The following is a 23,862-nucleotide window of genomic DNA, read 5'->3' on the forward strand; positions in this document are numbered from 1 at the left end:
TTTCTGATCCAGGGATCGAACCCGAGTCTTCTGAATCGCTGAGCCACCGAGGAAGCCCTTACTTTGGCACATGGATGCCCAGTTTGAGACTACATGTCCCAGCCTCCTTTGCACTAAAATCTGCTGCTGCTGCTGCTAAGTCGCTTCAGTCATGTCCGACTCTGTGCGACCCCATAGATGGCAGCCCATCAGGCTCCACCGTCCCTGGGATTCTCCAGGCAAGAACACTGGAGTGGGTTGCCATTTCCTTCTCCAATGCATGAAAGTAAAAAGTGAAAGTGAAGTCACTCAGTCCTGTCCGACTCTAACAAGATGTAAATAGGGATGGTGTGTACAACTTCTGGGTCCTGCCCTCAAAAGGAAGCAATTCACTCTCTGCTTTCTCTTTCCCCGTTTAAGGGGAATTCATTTATACATGATGGTGGTGAGCCAACTTTGGCTTTGTGGAAGAGGGCAATATCCTAGAGGAGAAAACAAAAATATAGGAGGATCCGCAGAAGATCATCAAGCCCCAGCACACTGGACCCCTATCCGTTGGGCTTTCACAAGAGTGAGAAATAAACTTTCTGCTTTAAGTCTGTGTTGTCTTGGCCCTTCTTAAAGCAGCTGAATCAATACCCTATGTAATGTGCCCTCATCCTAATGTTTTGCTTTTACTTAGATAGTTTACCTTCCCCTATGTATATTTCTTTAAGCTACTTCTACTGCTTTTGTTGTTTGAATGAATGGAGAGAAAATAGGAAGAAATTGAAAACGAGGTAGAAAAACGAGACACAGAACCGTGACAAGTTTGATAACCAGAATCTGCCTGAACCCTACCATACTTTATACAGATCTATCTCTGAAGTAGAATGACTCTCTTTTCAAAATGTGTTCAAAAGGGAACTACTAATTTGCATTTGTTTAGAGCTTTTAAATTTAACTTCAAAGAACTGTCACATCTCAAAGGGACAGGAGAAGTAAAAAGAAAATCTTCTGTTCTTCGGCTTCCGCAAGGCTTATTCGTGGAATCGTTCTCAAACTCAAAGGGGTCAACAGCAGTCATGGAAAGAGGGTGAACAGATATGACAGTTATACAGTGATCTTGAATATCACTTTTTCTTCATAAAATTATGACATCTATATATATTCAACTTAACAAGCCAAACAGTATGCTGCTAAGTCGCTTCAGTCGTGTCCGACTCTGTGCGACCCCACAGACGGCAGCCCACCAGGCTGCCCTGTCCCTGGGATTCTCCAGGCAAGAACACTGGAGTGGGTTGCCATTTCCTTCTCCAATGCATGAAAGTGAAAAGTGAAAGTGAAGGCGCTCAGTCGTACCAGACCCTCAGCGACCCCATGGACTGCAGCCTTCCAGGCTCCTCCATTCAGCCAAACAGTATAGGAAGGCCTTAAAGAAAAACACAGCGAGTCCTCTTTTCTTTCTCCTACCTGAGGTAACCAAGATTGAAATTCCTTGGGTATTCTTTCATGCATTTGCCTATTTTTAAATGGATGTATCTGGACACAAAAGGGCTTATCTTTTATTTACCATATCAAGCATAGTCAGTTAAGTCATATTCACATACACTGGGATAGATAATATTTCCTAGTATGACCATCAAATTTTAAGCAACTAGTCTCTCTCTCACTCTTTTTTTTTTTTTTTTTTTAGCTTAAAGAACAGAGATGTATTTAGTCACACTTCCACAGGCAAGAACTTCAAGATCAAGGGAAAAGTGAAAGTGAAGTTGCTCAGTCATGTCGGACTCTTTGTGACCCCATGGACTGTATAAGCCTACGAGGTTCCTCTGTCCACGGGATTTTCCAGGCAATAGTACTGGAGTGTATTGCCATTTCCTTCTCCAGGGGATCTTCCCCACCCAGGGATCGAACCCAGGTCTCCCACATTGTAGAAAGACGCTTTACCGTCTGAGCCACCAGGGAATTTGGCTAATTCACTTTCTGGTGAGGAGACTCTTCCTTTTAGGTCATTCATTGGCTATTAAACTCCCCCACACACATGTGCAAACAAAATATCCATGCAACCAGCCTCACTTTGAAGAAAATAATTTAATTAGCTATCTTCCCATTGATACAAATAGAAAAAAAATTAAAATATATTAAAAGATATGTTTTGGAGATGCATTTTTATTTACTCTGTCTCTAAAATATATTGTCAAATTCGCTAAATGTTCTCTGTCTCCTCTGTCTTCACCAGAGTCTATGCCACCACCATCACTCACCTGGACACACCTCTCTAGATTGCAAGATTGCACCTTGCAATCTATTCCTACAGGGAAGCCAGCTCTTTTTTTTTGGATGTGATGTAGACCATCTTTATTAAGTCTGTTACAATATTGTTTCTGCTTTATGTTTTGGTTTTTGGGTGACGAGGCATGTGGGGTCTCAGCTCCCTGACCAGGGATTGGATCCACACCCCTGCACTGGCAGGCAAAGTGTTGACTACTGCACCGCCACAGAAGTTCCCAGCATGACCTTTTAAAACCTACATTAAATGAAGCCACCATTATATCTAAAAACTTCCAACTTCTCGTTGATGTAAGAAGAAAACCCAAAGTCCTGAAAGGTACAGAGTTTCACAGCATCTCATGCTGGTCCCTGCTGAAGTCTCCACCCTTAGGACTAATCTCTTTCCACCTGACACCCTGGCCTTCTTTCTGCTTTGAGGCCTAACGGACTGATGCTGAAGCTCCAATACTTTGGCCACCTGATGCCAACGGCTGACTCATTGGAAAAACCTTTAATTCTGGGAAAGACTGAAGGCAGAATGAGAAGAGGGCAACAGAGGATGAAATGGTTGGGTGGCGTCACCGATTCAATGGACATGAACATAGGTGGATCTCGGGAGATGGTGAGGGACAGGGAGGCCTGGTATGCTGCAGTCCGTGGGGTCATGAAGAGCTGGACACGACTTGGCAACTGAACACCACCACCAGCTGTTCTGTCTACCTGGAGGCTTCTTCCTCCCTTTTGGAGAAAGAGCTCTACTTGTCGTTTAAATACAAGCTTTCCTAAGGATGCTTTCTCTAGTACCCAGTTCAGAGTTCCCACACTGGTACTTCCCACCATGGTTGTCCTCATAATTCTCTTCAATAGTTTATTTTCCCCTTTGTAGACATGTTGTTGCTGTCTCCCCCACTCAAATGGAAACATCATGAGGGAAGAATCTTTGCTGCCATATTCCTGGAACCAAGAACAGCTTCACACATAAAAGGTGCTCAATTAATACGCTCAATTAATGAAGGAAACAGCCTGTGTTCCAAATACTTTCTGATTGAGGACCCTGTTCCCTCTATTGAGAGAACAGGGAAAGAACAACTACTGTATCATTTTAAAATGTGACTTCAGGATTAGGTGGTTTGGATTAACATCCCAACTCTATACTTGCCAGTAAGAAATTTAATTCTTTGCATGAATGCAGGCATGCATGCTCAGTTGTGTCTGACTTTGTGAAACCACAGCCCGTAGCCCGCCAAGCTCCTCTGTCCATGGAATTTCAGGCAAGAATCCTGGAGTGGGTTGCCATTTCCTCCTCCAGGGGATCTTCCCAACCCAGGGATTGAACTCACATCTCCTGCTTCTCTTGCACTGGCTGGTGGATTCTTTACCACTGTGCCACCTGGGAATCCCAATTTAATTGTCTAGGTCTCGGTTATTATATTGGAAAACATGAAATAATGACTTAGCTTGCAAAGATCAAATGAGGTAAAGGATATAAAGGCATTTGAAAAACTCTAAAATGCTTTATAAATCTTATCATTATTTCAATAAACTGGTACATAAATAAGGAATAAAACATCAAACACTGAATTAAATTTGACATTACAATAATAATTTAAATAATAATCACGTGTGAAATACACAGAGCCTTTACTTTACCTTTTTATAACTGGATATTCTCTGACATATGCGCTCAATTTTTTCACTACAAATGGCACTGAATTTACTTTGAAGGTCAGTAGGTATCACTTCATTCAGAGAGCTAAGGCTGGTGCAGTTTTGTACGAAATGATCATCGCTTTTAGCCAGGGCTTCAAGAATCTGTAGACACACACACACACACATAAAACAGAAGAAGAAAATAAAAGCTTCAAAATCAGCCAAATAAAATGTTCACAATTCCACAACATAGGGTGTTTTTTCCCCGAGTGCTTCTTTTAGCTGCCTGGGATTTCTGTGTTCAATAAACCCTGGCAGCGAAGTGATGGACTTGTGTGTCTGGCATCTCCCGTTTTCCCTTCTGCTGGCTACAAAAGGCTGCCTGAGGGAGGTGAGGGGACTTCAAAGACGCCCTGCTGAATAAATCGGTACACTCTGATGTGGGAACACACTGCCCATATTTTAGTCAGAGTTATTCAGAACATTTTTTTTTTCCTCCACTTGGTAGTGGAACAACAAAAACTAAGGAAAACCATATCCTTTCTTGCTACAGAGCCTGATACAGAGAGTGCGTTTATCATAAACAAATGTTCAAAGAAGGATGGAATAAATGAGACTTTCTCTTGCCAAAGTTAAAAAACAACATTGCTTCCAGTGTCTGAACTCTGTCTGATGAAAGCAGCAGATAAAACCATTCATGTGATGTGCTCAATTAGTAAATCTTTTGGCTATCTGAATTGATTATAAGGCAGCATGTGTGTGTGTACATCATGAATCACTGAGAATTTCCAATGAACAGAGAATTAATTATGTGTATTATTATATATGGGCTTCCCAGGTGGTACTAGTGGTAAAGAACCCGCCTGCCAATGCAGGAGACATAATAGATGCAGGCTCAATCCCTGGGTTGGAAATATCCCCTGGAGGAGGGCATGGCAACCCACTCCAGTATTCTTGCCTGGAGAATTCCACGGACAGAGGAGCCTGGTGGGCTATGGTCCACAGGGTCACAAAGAGTTGGACACGACTGAAGCAACTGAGCACGAACATTATGTATATGTAGCATTTATGATTGTTCAAAGATCACAATGACTGATTGCAACTTTGCATCAGATTTTTATAATATAGTGTGAGATAGACAATGTATTAGATGTTTATTTGAGCTCCCTCACCACTTCCATTTCCCTGTCTTGCAGAATATGGAGTGTGAGTTTTTGGTTTAATAACTAGTCTAGAAATCAGAGCTCACTTTATCATTAGCAGTGTGGTCTTGGTTAAATTTCTTAATTTCTTTGACTTTCTTCATGTGTAAAATAGAAATATATACAGTATTAAGTTGTATAGTTGTCATATATAAAATAAACCACGTAATTTTGTAAATTTCAAAGAGTTAGAAAATGAGATAAACTAATTACAATAAACTGGTCTCAAAGTCTTCTATAGATCTTCTCAGTAGTGTAATTTATTAATAGTTGGGAATGGGTTGAATTTTGAAACTATAGATTCTTTATCAATAGATACATATAGTGGTACAATGTCATCATAATGATGGGATAATTTTAAGAAGCTGACTTCATATTGTAAAGCAATTACCCTCCAATTAAATTTAAAAAAACAAATGAAAAAAGAAATTGACTTTCAGAATATAAAAGAAAACCATAAAATAATTATTTTTGAAATAGTGCATTTGGATTTTTCTATTATTTTCTTCCACTAAAATTTTAAAAATACCTGCTATTATTACTAGATCTGTCTCAACTATACATATTTGAAACACGAACTGAAATGAAGAAATAAAGGTGGTGAAGACACATGTTTCTTGTTGTACCTGAATCCTCCCAGGGTGATGTAAAAGTAGACGGAACACAAACATTCTGACCTGCGGAGGGTGCAATAGGAGTCTGACCAATTTACTTTGTGGAAGGATCGCAGAAAGCAAACAGGGTGACCTCCTACTTACCATGTGTTTTATCCATTTGGATGAAGATCCTCTTCCTCCCTCCCTGTCTTGCTTTAAGGACTAAGGACAAGACTCTTCACAACTTAGAATTATATACACATCTGAAGATCTATTCATAAACTAGTCTTTAAGCTTCGAGAAACTATATGAAATAAACATGAGCCTTACAGAATTTGAATGCATTTTACGACTTCAAATATTCTTCAGAGGATTATGTACATTTAAGAAAGCACCATCTGTCATGAAAACCATCTGAAACGTTTTCATGATACTGAATTCACAGACGTAGCAAACTTACTAAATGCAGAGAACCTTTGCCAAACCAACTAATACTCGCTTGGGCAAGCAGCCCATCTAACATAACACTGTGCTCCAAAAGAGGTCAATGAAAAAAAAAAGACTATACACAGTTGAGTAATGGGGGAAAAAAGAACAAGAAAGAGAACTTGAATGACCGGACAGCTGAAGCATTCACAGCTATTTCATTTTTTAAAGTGGGGGTGGCTGAGGACTTGAGTTGTTTTACTGACATCATAATATCTTTCTCTGATAGGATCACTCGTACCTTGGCAGTGAGGCTGAAGAAGCCTTTGGGCTCGATCATCTTCTCCACCACGTTGCACTTGATCCCAGCGGTGCTGTCATACTCATACACAACACCATACTCCAGGTGGACATTGTCCACCGTCAAACTCACGTGCTCCTTCTTCCCGTCGATGATCGCCATGGTGTTGAACTTGTCAATTACCTCTGGAAAAAAGACAACTTTAATTCAGCAAATTCAGGAAGGGTTTTTTAGTCTCTTCAAATAATCTGAATCTCTCTGAATATTTTTTAGAGGTTTTAAAGGGTGACTAAATCTGATGTGCTAAATGAAGTATCTAGCTAACATTTTTAAAAAGAAGAGCATTGGAAAAAAAAACAAAATTGACTGATCCAACCTTTACCCTTCTAATATGACTAGTTTTATCTTTGCACACCCCATTTTGATCTATGGACCATATGCATACCTACTTATATCTGTATCAACATGAAACATACAATTTTTTCATTAAAATCATGCATAGCCTCAAGTCAGGGTTCCTAAAACTGCTTCAAACATTGGATGAATATTTTCTCAAAGCAGAAAAAATACAGAAAATCATACTGAAGCAGAAAGGAGATGCAATAATTATTTTTTCAGCAGAGAGTGCCTGAATTTTTCCAAACAGCATCTTCTGAGGCTAACTCATTGAGAAAATGTATCACTGTTGACTGTAATAAAATTTCCATCCTAAATATATTCCTATAGGTTTTTGGCCAACAATCAGTCAGCTAGTGAAAAAAAAAATGTAGTCTCAAGCAAGAAACTGCTGAGGAATGAGGATTCTAACAGTAAATACTAAGTAGAAATACAGTACTAGTTTACTTAAAACAATTAATTCCTAGAATAAAGGCAGGACCAGTAAATATAAAATAGGCAAGAGCAGAAAAAACATAATTTCAAAGGAACTATGAACTTTCTAAACTAGGGCTTCTCAAATTTTATTGTACATACAGATATTATCTTGCTAAAATTGAGATTCTCACCCAGTAGATCGAGGGTGGGGCTGAGCCTCTGTATCTCCATCTTATGTGATGCAGGTGCTCATGGTTTGTGAACCACATTGGAGTGGGAAGGTTGACACAACATTTAAACTCAAAACAAGGAAACACATCATAGCTGGGGTTTGAATCCTCATTCTACCACTTACTAGCTTGGGCGCATTCATTAACCTCCGTGGACCTCAATTTCTTCTCCATAAAGTTAGGGTGATGATAATTTTGATGCTTTTGAACTGTGGTGTTGGAGAAGACTCCTGAGAGTCCCTTGGACTGCAAGGAGATCAAAGCAGTCAATCCTAAGAGAAATCAACCCTGAATATTCATTGGAAGGACTGATGCTGAAGCTGAAGCTCTAATACTTTGACCAGCTAATGCAAAGAGCCGACTCACTGGAAAGACTCTGATGCTGGGAAAGACTGAAGGCAGGAAGAGAAGGGGATAACAGAGAATGAGATGGTTGGATGGCATCACTGACTCACTGGACATGAGTTTGAGCAAACTCTGGGAGATGGTGAAGGACAGGGAAGTCTGGTATGCTGCAGTCCCATGGGGTAGAAAAGAGTTGGACACGACTGAGTGACTGAACAACAAAATAGAGCTTCATTTCTGATAAGCTGGTAAGGTAATCCATGTAAAATATCTAACAGAGAGCCTAAGAAAGTGTCGTAGTTATTCCACGTTAGCCGTGAGCAATTATGACTTAGGGATTTGGCGTGACATCTATTTGAGATGATGACTAAGGTAGTCACCTGAACATATAAGGTTTTTAACAATTGGGACTCGGCAATGGCACATTGACAAAGAATCCTATAAACCCAAGAGGAGAAGAAGAAACCCACCTTCTACTTTACAGTCAAAGGAATCCCCTGCTTCATCTCCTGGTGGTTTGGAGTTGGACTTCTGAAGGTCTTCCTGAGCACTCTCAACACTATTATAAACCCATTGTATGGAATCTTGCTGGAAATGAAGGAAAGAAACCTCAGAGGTATTTACTATCAGTGTTTCCTAAAATGCATATCCATTTCATAAATGTACTTCAGAAGAAGAGCTGACAATCTTATTCACCCTTCTAGTTTAAATACAATAAAATTTGAGAGAGAAGGAAAGTCAGTGTCTAAAACTGACAGGAAGTCAATGGCAATTAATATTGTTTTTAACAAACTGACCTTTTTAAGCTTGAGGGTTTTTTCTTCCAAAGATAGTTTTTTAAATAAGATGTATTTCCCAAATGTCTTACTCAAATGACTCAAGCATAACATATAATGAACTATAAATTACATTTGTAAACAAAATAAATGGTAGATGGATACTTTTCTGAAGAAGCAGTCATCTGTAAGTGTACAGATGATTTAAATGTACTTCTTTAAAAAATATTTTTTATGTAGACTAGTTTTATAGTCTTCATTGAATTTGTTACAGTGTTCTGTCTGTTTTAGGTTTTAGTTTTTGGCCGTGAGGCATGTGGGATCTTAGTTCCCTCACCAGGGATTGAGCCTGCATCCCCTGAACTGGAAGGCGAATCGCAACCACTGGACTACCAGGGAAGTCTCTAAAAAGCTCTCTCGTAACAGTCACACATGTTTCAAATACACTTAATGTTTTTCGTGAATCAAACCAATAAGAAAACTGGAAGAAGATCTTTCAACTTATGGGGCCCCCAACTGATATAACTACCTTTTAATCCTTCTACATCATAAATGATCCTATATTTTTTAAGTAGCAGTTCCCTATCTTATTCAGATAAATGAGAAAGACGAAATGGCTACCAAGTAAACATTTAGAGGGTTGCATTACTTTAATGTTTGTAGTTTTCCTAGGTAGGGTGATAAGATGAGTTGCACGACTGAAGTGTGATATAATTTGTATTATCCATCTTCACAATTGTGTTTAATTATTGTAGTGCTATACATTATTAAAGGCTTCCCTGATAGCTCAGTTGGTAAAGAATCTGCCTGCAATGCGTGAGACGGGGGTTCGATCCTTGGGTTGGGAAGATCCCCTGGAGAAGGGAAAGGCTACCCACTTCAGTATTCTGGCCTGGAGAATTCCATGGACTGTATAGTCCATGGGGTCACAAAGAAACAGACATGACTAAGAGACTTTCATTTCATTTATACATCATTAAGGGCTTGGACATGACTGGGCAACTGAACTGAACTGAACTGAACTGAAGGGCTTCCCTGGTGGCTCAGATGGTAAAGCCTGCAATGCGGGAGACCTGGGTTCAATCCCCAGGTTGGAAAGATCCCCTGGAGAAGGGAATGGCAACCCACTCCAGTACTCCTGCCTAGAAAATCCCACGGATGGAGGAGCCGGGGGCTCGGCTTCGAAAAGTCGGACATGACTGAGCAACTTCATTTTCACATATCATTAAAAGGCTTCCCAGGTGGCGCAGTGGTAAAGAATCCAACTGCCAATGCAGGAGATGCAAGAGATGAGGGCTCAATCCCTGGATCAGGAAGATCCCCTGGAGAAGGAAAGAGCAACCCACTCCAGTATTCTTGCCTGGAAAATTCCATAGATAGAGAAACCTGGTGGGCTACAGTCCATGACATTGCTAAGAGTCAGAGCAACTAAGCACCAATACCACATCATTAAAGTGCTAGTTAACACTTAATCATGCAAATAAACTTTGGTAACTGGTTGTGACCTTCAAGGAACCAATCCCCCAGAATCCAAACCTTTGTGTAGCTCCTTCTGACCCTGGGGTTGGTCATGTGATCTGACTTTTCGGAGGGCTAGTAACAAGCACAATATAGAGATCATCACTTGGAATATTCCCTCTTGAAACCTAGACACTATGCAGAAAGGAGAATTATGCTTAGGACTGGAAAGGAGAGCCAGGTGGAGTGGCTCTTGAGTGAGAAACCTTCAGGAGGGGACCCCAGCACCAGTCAGTCCCCAGCAGAATGAAGCCCTCAAGGAACCAACACCAAGTCAACTGGAGAAGCAAGAGAAATAATTAATCACTGTTGTTCCAAGTCACAAAGTTTGGAACAGTCTGTTTTGCAGCAATGGATACCTGCTAGAGTGTGTTATTTACCTGGTGAATTTCTCTGTTTATTTACTCCTTTTCTTAATTATTTCACTGGTCAACACCTCTCCAACAAGGAAGATAAGGGAAATGAAAAGAAACTCAACTCAACTCAGTTTAACTAATTCTTAAAATTCTGGCATAAGGGGAAAGATCTGATCATTTCAGTATCTTTTTAAAACTTCATTCACTAACATAGTTCAATAAATATGTATGAAACTACTGTTAATCCAAGTAACCTATGGATCGGCATGTGAATTCCAATTTGCTATGCTTGTTTGACCTTATTAGTAAGCAGAATTGATTAGCTATTTTCTTGGAGGCTCAGTATTTTGCAGGATGTCAGTCCTGGCCCAAGAGAAAGTAGTCATTCAGCTTTCTATTTTGGACACAAAATCATATTCCCAAATCCAAAAAAAAGGAGTATTTTAGGTGCATGACAGAAAAAAACAGAATGCCTCTCCTTTAGAATTCCTTTTGCACTCAATTAATTTGAGAGAATTTTCTTTTTCTAACCCAATACTCATGAGATAGTAAGTTTAGCTTACCAAATAGGATTTTAACTTTTTTTTTTTGTATGGGATGTAAAGTTTGAATCAGAGGACAATGCTTAAAATTATAAGTAATGGCAAGCACATTGTGGTATTTTCTTTTAAGAGCGAAATTCAGTTACCTAAATAAAACATATCCAACAGTCAATCATGGACTCTATAAAGTATAACCTACAATTTTTTCTCACAGAAGTTTTATAATAAACAGTGTAAGCATTTATAATTCATATATACCAACAAAATATATGCTGACCATTACAGATTCTAAAGCATCTGTCAAGAAAATAGTTCAGGCCTTTAGATTTCAATTTGATAAACACTTAACTATTTGAAAACTCATCACAAGGAAAATGAAAATAGCCCAGGACACTGTTTAAACTGGTGCTAATACTACAGCAGCAAACTGTGGCCACTTAAGCAGAATCGATTATAACTAATCATACACATAAAAGAAGCATTATGAGACTGACAATGCTGCGCTTAAACATGAACCTGGCAGTGGAAACCACAGACAGTTCTGGCATCATCGCATGCCACCCCCAGGGCCTTCTGAGCGCGCTCGCCATTACAGCTGCACCGAGGGCATTTACCTTCGTTGGTCTCCGGTACTTCCTGCAGGCTGTGACGTGGGCAATTACGCTGGCGTGTGTCTCTTTGCTGACATTGATTCCGTTGACTTTGATGATACACTGCCCAGGGTGAAGACCAGCGGCTGCAGCCACAGTTCCTTTAAATACAAATGAGAAAATTGCCAAAAACTAATTATAGGAATATGATTCATTTCTATCCCATGTAACATAGGGAAGCAACTTTAAGTTCCATATAGCAAATTTTTAAATTAGAGTATAACTGCTTTATAATTTTGTGTTAGTTTTTAATATATATATATCTCCCTTCCCTCTTGAACCTCCCTCCCATCCCATCCCTTTTCCCACCCTTCTAGGTCATCATGAGCTGAGCTCCCTATGCTATACAGCAGCTTCTTAATAGCTATCTATGCACACGGTATATATGTCAATGCTACTCTCCCAATGTGTCGTACCCTCCACTTCCCACCCACCCTGTGTCCACAAGTCCATCGCAGTTTCAAAATATAATAAAGATCTAGCTAGTATGTTCATGGCGGAGAAGGTAATGGCACCCCACTCCAGTATTCTTGCCTGGAAAATCCCACGGATGGAGGAGCCTGGTAGGCTGCAGTCCATGGGGTCGCTGAGGGTCAGACACGACTGAGCGACTTCACTTTCACTTTTCAATTTCATGCATTGGAGAGGGAAATGGCAACCCACTCCAATGTTCTTGCCTGAAGAATCCCAGGGACAGGGAAGCCTGGTGGGCTGCCATCTATGGGGTTGCACAGGGACACGACTATAGTGACTTAGCAGTGTGTTCATGGGCTTCCCTGGTGGCTCAGATGGTAAAGAATCTGCCTGCAACGTGGGAGGGCCGGGTTCAATCCCTGGGTTGGGAAGATTCCCTGGAGAAGGGAACAGCTGCCCACTCCAGTATTCTTGCCTGGATAATTCCATGGACAGAAGAGTTCTTGATGAATTTGGCTCTGATGGCAATGCCTTCTCAAACATTCTCTATTTATTTGGCCATTCAAACTGTATTGAAGAGAATATCTTCCCACCCCATCTAAGAATTCGTTTGAAGGGATATTTTAAAGAGATCTCTATCATGCTAATCAGTTACTTCCCCTTTCAAAAGTCTAATCAATCTAATGTTCTATACATGCAAATATAATGGCAAAATGAGAAAACCAGAAGCACAGGCCTTTTTACCTTCATTTAGTCTACAAAATCTCTAAATATTAAAATAGTCTTCACTTTCATTTTTTTTTAATGACAAAAGAAATTCTTAAAAAAAAAATCAAGTCCATAGCAACTAGGAGTGAACTGGATTTGCAAAGAAAATGAGTTTAGGATATGTACAAAGAGTCAGGAAGCAGAGAATTTGTGGAGAATAAAATTAATCAGAAAACATCAACTGTCCACCATTTATTTGCACAGATACAGTGGCATATTCTAACCAGTGAGTTAAGATTTTCAGGACCTGCCAATCAATACTATTTGATATTCTGAACAAATCAACATTTACAAAGCACCACTGCCAAATACAATATATGTAACTAATATCAATGATTACAAAATTATCATAAGCATGTTAGAAGAAACTTCCTTTGCAAGCAAATAATTATTCAACATGTTATTAAACATGTTAAAGAACATAATTGATATTCAAGAAGACAGTATCCATTTTCTTCTCACTAAAATTCACTTCCAGAAATATTAAGTGGTTTTTCTGGACTAAGCTGAGCACTGAAGGAGGGAGGGAGGGACATTATCAGCAGAAAGAACAGCCTGGAATCTTTGAAAAAAAGAAGGTGGTGGGGGGGGGAGTTGTACAAATGAACTTATCTACAAAACAGAAATAGAGCAACAGACGTAGAAAACAAAGTTATGGTTACCAGGAGGTAAGAAAAAGGGTGGGATAAATTGGAGAATGGGACTGACATATACTCATTATTACATATAGAATAGATAACTAAAAGGACCTACTAATGCACAGCACAGGGAACTCTACTCAATACTTTGTCATGGATTATATGGGAAAAGAATCTAAAAAAGAGTAAATATATGTATATGCATATCTGACTCACTTTGCTATATACCTGAAGCTAACACAACATTTTAAATCAACTATACTCCAATATTAAAAAAAAAAAAAAAAAAAAAAAAAAACAAGAAGAAAAGAAAGAACAGCCCCAAAAGAGGTACTGAATCAAGAAATAACCTGGACATTTGGGACCATAGGAGCAATTGGTGTCCGTCCTGAATGAAAGTGAGTGAAAAATACAGGAGGACAAAGCAGAGGCAGGTTTTGAAACTTACAAAGTGAACATTATTATATACACAAGAGGAAAAACATCTAAGAATTTTAAGCAGAGAAGTGACATGATCCCTCCCCACCCACTGAAACAGGATGGATCATTGGAGTTCAAGTCAAAAATCAAAATCACAGTAAGCGTCTACTGCAAATTCCCAGGTTGGAATTAAGGTAGCATTAGTTATGAAGGGGAGAACGAGATCAAGTATTTGATGTTTGATGATGGAGTTGATGGAGAGGTGAGAGTACCCAGGATCATTCCTAAGCCTCTGGGCTCAGTGGCTGAGTAGATGGAGTTACTCAAATAATGAGAGACTGCCCAGGGGTAAAGCAACTTCAGAGAATAGATGAAAAGTTCAACTGGGGAAAATACTGGATTTTAAGGTGCCAAAGGGGCATTGATGAATAATAAACAATTAGATCTTGGCTACAGAATTCAAGGAATCTGAGCAAAGAAATTCAGAAATCCCCAGCAAAGAGGATCAATACAATTGTTTATGTAGAAAGCACAGAAGGCAGAGAAGAGAGTGCCAACAGTTAAGGGGTCAACAGATGAAGAGTTGGCAGAGAAGGGATAGGAGAAAAATCTGAAAAGCACCATCTCAGAAGTCAAAATATGAACGTTTCACCCCAACAAGACTAGTCAGTTTAAACAAATGGGACAGAAAATTCAATTAAGACAGGAACTTTCAATATCCTTTGCACTTCTCAGTTTAGTCCATGATTACTCTTATAAGACAAGGGCTACTCTTGAAGACATGGGTAGGAGGTGGGAGGCGCTATCGCACTGGGCTGAAATTCAAGTAGGATGTGAGGAAGATCCAGCCAAAATACAGAGCAGCATTTCAGGAAGTTGGGTCATGACAAAAATTAAAGTCCTGAGAGCAATATTCTGGAGCTGAGGGTCTCAATCTTTGACATGCGTATCAATCACCTGGGCGGGGGTGGTCTTGTTGAAATGCAGATTCTGATTCAGTAAGTATTGGATGGGGCCTGAGATTCTGCATTTCTAACCATCCCCCAAGTGATCCCAATGCTGTCAGTCTATGGACCAAATTTTGAGTGTCAAGGATCTAGAGGGGAAAATAAGGAAGAAGGCAAGTTTTGAGTTTGCTGTTCAATTCAAGATAGCTTTGTTTCTTTGTTTATTTCAATGAGGAAAAAGCTGACCACTTTTATGTGTGCTGTGTATGCTAAGTTGCTTCCATTGTGTCTTTGCAATCCCATGGACTATAGGTCTCCAGGCTCCTCTGTCCATGGGATTCTCCAGGTAAGAATACTGGAGTGGGTGCCATTTTCTTCTCCAGAGGATCTTCCCCACCTACGGATCGAACTGGCATCTCTTAAGTCTCCTGCATTGGCAGCCAGGTTCTTTACCACACGCGCCACCTGGGAAGCCCAAGGCTATTTTTATAGCCTCTACTATAGTAATTCAGTGAAGAGAAAGGCTGAAAATTCTGTAAGGGGACTATCTGACAGTGTAATACCGCAGAGGCAGTATCTGAAGGGATAGGCTCCAGAATCTTTATAGAGATATTAACATTGAACTCAAGAGAAGAAAATGGAAGACCTGTTCCTCTAGAGTAGGAGAAAAACAGATGATGACCAAATAACCAGGACTTGGAAGGCTTCATACCTGGGAGACAGGAGGCAATGACGGGGAGAAAACTGATCAGACACGTAAGCAGACTGCTGAGTAGTAACAGGGGCTCAGTGAAAGACTAGACGGTGACTTGGGATGACACTAATTCCACATCCGTGACAATTCTATGTCAGCTGCTCAGAAGAAATAGCAAAGGCTGTAATTAGGTTTATCTGAGGCCAAAACGCACCTGAGGATAAGGCCAAGAGGACCCTGGAGGCACCTGAGAGACAGGGATGAGAGGACCCTAATGAAGCAGACAAGTGACGGTAGTGACCCACCATGGGGATAAAGCTGGCTCAGGGAGGAAGTGGTACTCTGAAGGATGTAATTCACCAGCAGAAAAGGAGAAGTATCCAAAGCTTGGACAACCCTATCGAATTTTGCTTATCATTTTTTATTGAACTACAGTTCACTTACAAACCAACTGAATTTTAAAACAACCTGAGAATATCAAAGTGATGAGAGATCAAAAAAAAAAAAAAAGACTCCAGCACCAGAACCTGGCATACTGGAATTGTAGATTCCACAGGTAGAAGTTCAGTCATTGATATGCTCTAGTGTGCGACCATGGGAAAGGGCTGAAGAAGAAAAATGGGAAAGAAGTTTATTTTTTCATGGCAAGATTACAATGCAAAAGGAAACCACAGGCTATTATCATATTTCATATTCACTCAAAAGGAGAAGCACATGAGCATTTCTTTGTTTTCTTCTTCAGAAGCAAAAGGCATAGTAACCAGAATTGGACTTAACCCTACGACTAAGTTTCCAAAATACAACCTTGCTCCTTAAAAGACAAGGAAAGAAAAAACTTGATTCACTCCGGTTTTCAGTTATTTCATAGTACTAATAAAGTGATTGGCTCCTTTTTGGTCTAGTGAAAATGAAGGAAATACTTGTCACATCAAACATCCCTTTCACTATGCAATGAATCCCATTTCGTTAACGAGTAACTGGAAATATTTGAAATATCTATTAATCTATGTATTTTAAAAGTCTGAGTGAAAAGTTTTTGAAGTAAGGTTAATTTTTATCACACATACACTAATGAAAGTGATTTTATAGACTCTAATAGAGGTCTAGCTAGTATGTTCTTGATAAATTTGACTCTGATAGCAACGTCATCTCAAAATTTCCCAGTCTAATGTTGGAATGATCACGTTGAGATGCTTTACAATTCACATATCTTAGTAATGAAAAGCACGTATATCTCTTGTTAAGATAAACACGTCGCTTACTGTGATCTTTCTTGCTACAGCAGCAGTTTATTTATTGTGGTTAGTAATGTGGGATCTAACAGTTATTTCTTTAAATTACATCAATGTTAGCATAAAATTTAAAAGTGTGTATGTTAACAAGAGATATCAAAAGCTGATTTGCCTGTCAAACAGAAAGAGAATAAAATATAAACATTAAGTTTTCGGTCCCCTAAATTATTTAATTTAAAATGCATTTGATGGTTTATAAAACACATGGTTTATGAGACCCCTTGAAGTAATCATACAGCAGCAGACGCTACATAAACCACACAGATAATTCTTAAACCCAAACTCACATATAGAATTGCTGACAGAAATACAGTAATATGCTGTCAGAGAAAAACAGACCATCTTAAAATCATTACATCCTTTGATTACACTGAAACATGGAGAAAAGTGAGATTGAGAGGAATCATTCTCTTATGAATTTTTAACAATGATAAATTTGTCTTACAGTTTGGAGAAGTTTTTTTTTTTTTTAAATAAGAGTTTCTGGTGGAGGTGGTTGAGTCACTAAATCATGCCTGACTCCTGAGACCCCATCTAATGTAGCCTGCCAGGCTTCTCTGTCCACGGGATTTCTCAGGCAAGGATACTGGAGTGGGTTGCCATTTCCTTCTTCAGGGGATATTCCTGACCCAGAGATTGAACCAGAGTCTCCTGCATTGCAGGAAGATTCTTGACCAACTGAGCCACTACCATTGAGCTAATACAGCAAACATTGAGAATATCCATAGCAACATGATTGCACACATTTTTGTTCAGTAAGGACCATTCAAACCTGCTGGCCAGTTGGACACCACACAGGACCGCTTCCTCACCTCTTCCTACTGCGTGCACCACCGAAGGGCCATATCCTCGGATCTGGAAGCCAAGTCCTTCCGCTGAATCTGGGATTTTCACTGTCCTAAAGTCAATAGAAAATAAGGTAAGATGACTTTAAAATGCCACAACTGGTTAAAACAATAGCTGTCCACACAGCTATTGTGGACTGAATAAAATTCAATCCTTCCATAAATACATATCTGGGGTCTAATGTGTGAAAGAGACTGGGCTGGATAAACATGGGGGGTGCACTTCCAAGGGACCCAGAGCAGGCACCCAAGATCTCCCACTGAACACAGTCATTGCACAGAATATCCTGACCAAGGAACAGGCTCTGGTCACACCAACCTCCCTTTGAATCTTTATTTAGTCCCTTAATACTTGGCTAACTTGGATGAACTGCTTAACTGAGCCAGTTTCCGCAAAAAGATGATGATGTTAAAACTACTTTGCAGGGTGTCAGTGAAGGTGAAAAGAGAAACCTTTGGTAAACTGCCCTGTCTCATGCTATGAACTGCGCAAGTACTTAGTACAATGGAAGCATCTCTCCCTAGTTTACTCTGACAAAGCCTTTGGTGCACTTTGCAAAGTCTCACTTTTAAAATTAACATAAAAGAAACACAAGGTTCATCCATTTCTACCTGTTGGGAACTTCAGCAAAGAGCAACAACAAAGAGCTGGTTTTAAAGAATAGACCTGTCAAACACAGTATCAAAATCATTTATTTAAGAATATGATTAACTTTAGTGTTCATTCAGTGGAATTTCAAAAGGATAACACATCAAAAGGTAAATCTGAATAAGAAAAGCCGTATTTTTTAATGAACCCACATGGAAATGAAGAGGAAGAGATGGAGATCTTGAGTCAGCCATCATGGCAAACCAGGGAGGGAGTAATAAACTGGCAGTAATAAACAAGCTACTCCAAGGAAGGAAGGCAGAAATCAGAGAGCAACAATGAAAAGCAGCGAACTCGAGATAAGACACAACATCATAACAACAAAAATGAGTCTAAATAAATTTCCAGAGAGAGCACAGACAAATGAATACCATGTAATAAATGTTGATGAATGGCACTTGATGCCCAAAAAACAAAAGTGTTTTCCAAAGATGATGAATGAATCATGAAATAAAAGCTGGCAGCATTTCAAGGGAACATGAGACAGAGTCTGAAGTTAGGTAGAGCAGCACTTACTCACTGTTTATGAAAGAGCTGGGGGAGCTGTGTGAGCAATGCTGCGTCTAGAAAACTTCAGAAAGATACACGCTGCACTTAGACTTGAAGGCAGAGGCTGGCCCTATAATTTCAAATATAACCCTGGCAGGCATTCTGGCAATCTGTGACAGAAATGCAAACTATCTGTTTTAGGGCAGCCTGAAAGTGTTATTATAGAATTTAAAGAATCCTTTGTCCATGGAATTCTCCAGGCAAGAATATTGGAGTGGGTAGCCATTCCCTTCTCCAGGGGATTTCCTGACCCAGGAATCAAATCCAGGTTTCCCGAGTTATAGGCAGATTCTTTATCATCTGAGCCACCAGGGAAGCCCTGAAAATGTTATATAAATTAGGTTACACACTATGAAGTGATCTGTATATTGGTGGCACTGAGCTTATGGAATGAATTTATCCTTTATCCTTAATTAAACACTTTGCTATATAAGGCTATATCTGCTTCTTTTACAACACCTTGCTCCTAGGGTCTGTCAAAGGTACACCGGAAGATGGAAGATTGACTAAGGAAAAGAAAAGGGAATAAACACATCTTATGAGCATGAAATAAAAAATAGAGGTAGCTTAGGCTTCTCTATGAATAAGAGAATGAGAGTTCTTGAATGAGGGTTCACTTTTGCTGAAATGGGCTTCCCGAGTGGCACTAGCGGTAAAGAACCCACCTGCCACTGCAACAGACATAAGCAATGCAGGTTTGATCCCTGGGTCAGGAAGATCCTCTGGAGGAGGAAATGGCAACCCACTCCAGTATTCTTGACTGGAGAATTTCATGGACAGAGGAGGCTGTCAGGCTACAGTTCATAGGGTGACAAAGAGTTAGACATGACCGAAGGGCTTAGGACTCACACTAAAATAACTTGGACCTTTCTGGCCATGGTGAATTACTGGTGCTTTTGAACTATGAAAATTCATAATGGACTCTCAAAACTCTTTATGAGTAAAGTCTATCCTTATATTGCTATTCGAGGTTGACTTCGCTCTAATCTTCAAGATTATTACATTTTTAACAAAATTTGTACAGAACACTGTGAGATGCATTTTGTTCATAACACTGTAATTCTCTTCATAAAATGACCTTTGGAAAATATGTTTCCCTGCTCGGACCACTATACTATTAAATAAAGGATTAAATTTATACAAGAGGAATGCTCATTTCCTGTAGAAAATGAGTGCACTAAATTATCTGCTACAAAGCCTTTTGAAAAATTCCTTGATATAATCAATGTGTAAACTACAGATGGGTTCAAAAGAAAAATTCTGTTGTATTTGCCTGTCATTTTTTGCCTTTTTACTACATAAATTATAAGTGGCCATTGTAAGAAAATATGAGAATGATTGACAGGAATCATATGTTAGAATAAGGGCATAAAGGAAAGGTTACAATATTTCAGACAAATTAAAAATAAAAAGGAAAAACTTGAGTATTCCATATAGTATCACTGACTCAACAGACATGAGTTTGAGCAAAGTCCAGGATATAGTAAAGGACAGGGAAGCCTGGCGTCCTGAAGTCCATGGGGTCACAAAGAGCTGGACATGACTTAGCGACTGAACAACAACAATTCTCAAAACAGTCTTGAAATACAATGTGAAACTTACTTTTCATGTAATAAAGAAGCAGTGGGGGAAAAATGAAATGAAAGAACAGATAAGCATCACAGATAATATCACTGGAGGACATACTACGTGCTGAACACATGACTAGGTTCTTTACAAACCTAGATTCATTTAAGTTCTTAGCACCTCTGTAACACTCTTACAGTCCCCATTTTTTTATGGATAAGGATACTGAAACAACACAATTAACAAGCAAGTGGTGAAAGAGCCTTGAATCTGGACCAGAAATACAGGGTTTCAGATATGGTGCAGCAGACATGGAAGGAAGCATCAGAACACCCAGGTTCAACCCTGCTCATCTAGCAACTAATTCTAAGACTAAGGATTTGCCTCTTTCTATTCAGTATTGAAGTGGATGACTTCCCAGTCCTCTGAATTGAGATGTCTATGATCAGTGAAAAGTATTTACAAGGTTAAATCAGAGGGCAAGGAACCATGGTGACAGCCTTTAGTTTACTAATAATTGCTCTGGAATCCTACTGCCTAATCCTTTTCCAGCCTGTCCTTTTCCTTTTAAATGCCCATGCAGAGTATATCACATGAAATGCTGGACTGGATGAAGCACAAGCTGGAATCAAGATTGCCAGGAGAAACATCAAAAACCTCAGATATACAGATGACACCAGCCTTATGGCAGAAAGTGAAAAAGAACTAAAGAGCCTCTTGATGAAAGTGAAAAAGTGAAAGAGGAGAGTGAAAAAGTTGGCTTAAAGCTCAACATTCAGAAAACTAAGGTCATGGCATCCAGTCCCGTCACTTCATGGCAATTAGATGGGGAAACAATGCAAACAGTGACAGACTTTATTTTTTTGAGCTCCAAAATCACTGCAGATGATGACTGCAGCCATGAAATTAAAAGGCGCTTGCTCCTTGGAAGGAAAGCTATGACCAACCTAGACAACATATTAAAAAGCAGAGACATTACTTTGCTGACAAAGGTCCATCTAATCAAAGCTATGGTTTTTCCAGTAGCACATATGGATGTGAAACTTGGACCTTTAAGCTGAGCACTGAAGAACTGAAGCTTTTGAACTGTGGTGTTGGAGAAGACTCTTGAGAGTCCCTTGGAGAGCCAGGAAATCAATCCAGTCCACCCTAAAGGAAATCAGTCTTGAATATTCATTGGAAGGACTGCTGCTGAAGCTGAAGCTCCAATACTTTGGCCACCTGATGTGAAGAAATGACTCTCTGGAAAAGACCCTGATGTTGGGAAAGACTGAAGGCAGGAGAAGGGAATGACAGAGGATGAGATGGTCGGATGGTATCACCGACTCCATGGACTTAAGTTTAAGCAAGCTCTGGGGATGGTGATGGACAGGGAAGCCTGGCATGCTACAGTCCATGAGATTGCAAAGAGTCAGATACAACTGAGGGACTGAACTGAAATTCAGAGGTAGGCAACTAGGTAAGCTTCATCTTAGATAGGATTGGATAAAAGGGAAGTAATAGATCATAATCGGGCTTCCCTGGTGGCTCAGTGGTAAAGAATCTGCATGCCAAGGCAGAAGACTTGGGTTTAACCCCTGGGTCAGGAAGACCCCTGAAGAAGGAAATGGCAACCTACTCCAATATTCTTGTCTGGGAAATCCCATGGACAGAGGAGCTAGGTGGGCTAAAAGCCGGTCATGGTCACAAAGACAACAAAACACCTTAATTAGTCTTAGGGAAAAGACATTATTATGGTTATCTGCTGCCCTCTGTCTCAAAGTCTTCCTAAATTACTAACCTTGATGAGTCGTGCTCACTCCTTCAGACCCCCTGGTAAGCCATGGGTAGAAGCTAGAGCCTCTACCTGGATGACACTGCAGAACTAGCCCATTACATTGCACTTCAACTCCTAAGATAAATGATGGATTCAGCTATAGCTGAAAATACATATCAAGGTAGGGAAGATACTATACCATATATACTTAGAATATTTTCATAAGTAGTTAAAATAAACTCTTTTGCTTCTGAAGTGGTAATCTTCATTTATCTTAAAATTAATGAAGTTGCTTATTACTATAGAAAAATAATATAATTCAAAGAGAAATATGGATAAATAATATAATTTAAAGAGAAATATGAATATAAACATGTTAAGACATTATGCTAAGTACTTTATATACATTCTCTTGATTAATTGGTTCATGGAAATCTGATTCAGGGACACTAGATCATTGATGATTTTCAGACCAAAAGCCAATGTTTCCCAAGTATATCCATAATATCTTATTAATTTTTTTTCAAAAAGCCCCCAGATCATTAATCATGCTCCCATTCTATAAAGATGTAATTATGTGTATCCCCTTGTGGACCTGACACAAAGAGCTCACTGATTGGAAAAGACCCAGCACCAGGAGTTTGTGAAGAACAGGGGAGCCTGGTGGGCTACAGTCCACAGGGTAGCCAAGGACGGGACATGAATAGCTGACTACGTGAGCAACTGAACAACAACAAATTGTGTGTTTCAACACAGGGTGTCTCATCCGTTCATAGTCCCTGAAATCCTTGGATTTAGGGAGCATGAGGGAATAAAGTTTCCATTACCAAGTGTCCTGCTGGTTTTCCTACTGGTAATCAAGCTCAACCCAACCCAAACAAGAAAAATTAGGGTAACAAAAAGAAAATATTATTTCTGCTGAAACTAACCTGCTTTAAGTAGCAACTTAAAGTAGCTTAACCATCATAAGCAACATAACTTTTCCATCATCTACAGACCAGTATCAGTGATGTTGGTGAGGTGCAAATGTGCAAGCAGTGAGATGCTTAATTTCAGACACTGATTTTGCTAACTTTTCTATTTTACTCGCTAATGTCTAATGTTTTCAGACACTGTATAAACTATACAACTTACTCCCTTGGCTTTGTGCTCACGAGAACTCTTAGAGGTTTTCTGCTATTTAAGCATGATTTCAGGAAGCAATCCACTTCATTGAAAGGTCTCATAAAAACTAGGTCACCATTAATCGCAAAAATCTTTTTCCCAACTTCCATGCCAGCCATCTAGGAGAGAAATAGCAAAAAAAAAAAAAATATTTTAATAAGAAACCTACTTTTTCACAGAATTAGAATCTGAAAAGGTCTAGAACTTAGTGATTTCTGACATTTTAACACATCTGCAATGTTTTTATACAACGTCATAGTACAGAACTGTGGAAGAGATAACAGTTACTCCCTTTGATTCAGTTTTTCATTGGATCACCCATCTCTACTGAAATTCTCCCTCCTTCTAGGACTTAACATTGTACTTCACCTGTGACCCTTCTTTTCTGTTATCTTTAATAGTTCTTCTTACTTCATCCTTTTAACTACAGTCAAACCTCAGGTTAATTGTTTTTCCTGTGTTTTCCATCTATATCCAATTAACTCAGAGAGTTACAACCTCTATACAGACATGGATGACAACC

General features: G+C 39.5%; 1 protein-coding gene across 1 annotated transcript in view; it reads right to left on the reverse strand.

Moving 5' to 3' along the window:
* Positions 1 to 23,862, reverse strand: part of PREX2 (phosphatidylinositol-3,4,5-trisphosphate-dependent Rac exchange factor 2) — a gene marked incomplete at its 5' end in the record, with an annotated part of 302,517 nt that overhangs the window by 140,983 nt on the left and 137,672 nt on the right. Inside the window, 6 exons of the mRNA XM_010848488.1 lie at positions 3,883 to 4,044; positions 6,408 to 6,592; positions 8,266 to 8,383; positions 11,602 to 11,738; positions 17,623 to 17,708; positions 23,310 to 23,458. Coding sequence (XP_010846790.1) covers positions 3,883 to 4,044; positions 6,408 to 6,592; positions 8,266 to 8,383; positions 11,602 to 11,738; positions 17,623 to 17,708; positions 23,310 to 23,458 — 837 coding nt within the window. The remainder of the gene's footprint in view (positions 1 to 3,882; positions 4,045 to 6,407; positions 6,593 to 8,265; positions 8,384 to 11,601; positions 11,739 to 17,622; positions 17,709 to 23,309; positions 23,459 to 23,862) is intronic.

The sequence above is a fragment of the Bison bison genome, unplaced genomic scaffold (genome assembly GCF_000754665.1).
Source record: "Bison bison bison isolate TAMUID 2011002044 unplaced genomic scaffold, Bison_UMD1.0 scf7180017864267, whole genome shotgun sequence".
NCBI classification, from domain to species: Eukaryota; Metazoa; Chordata; class Mammalia; order Artiodactyla; family Bovidae; genus Bison; species Bison bison.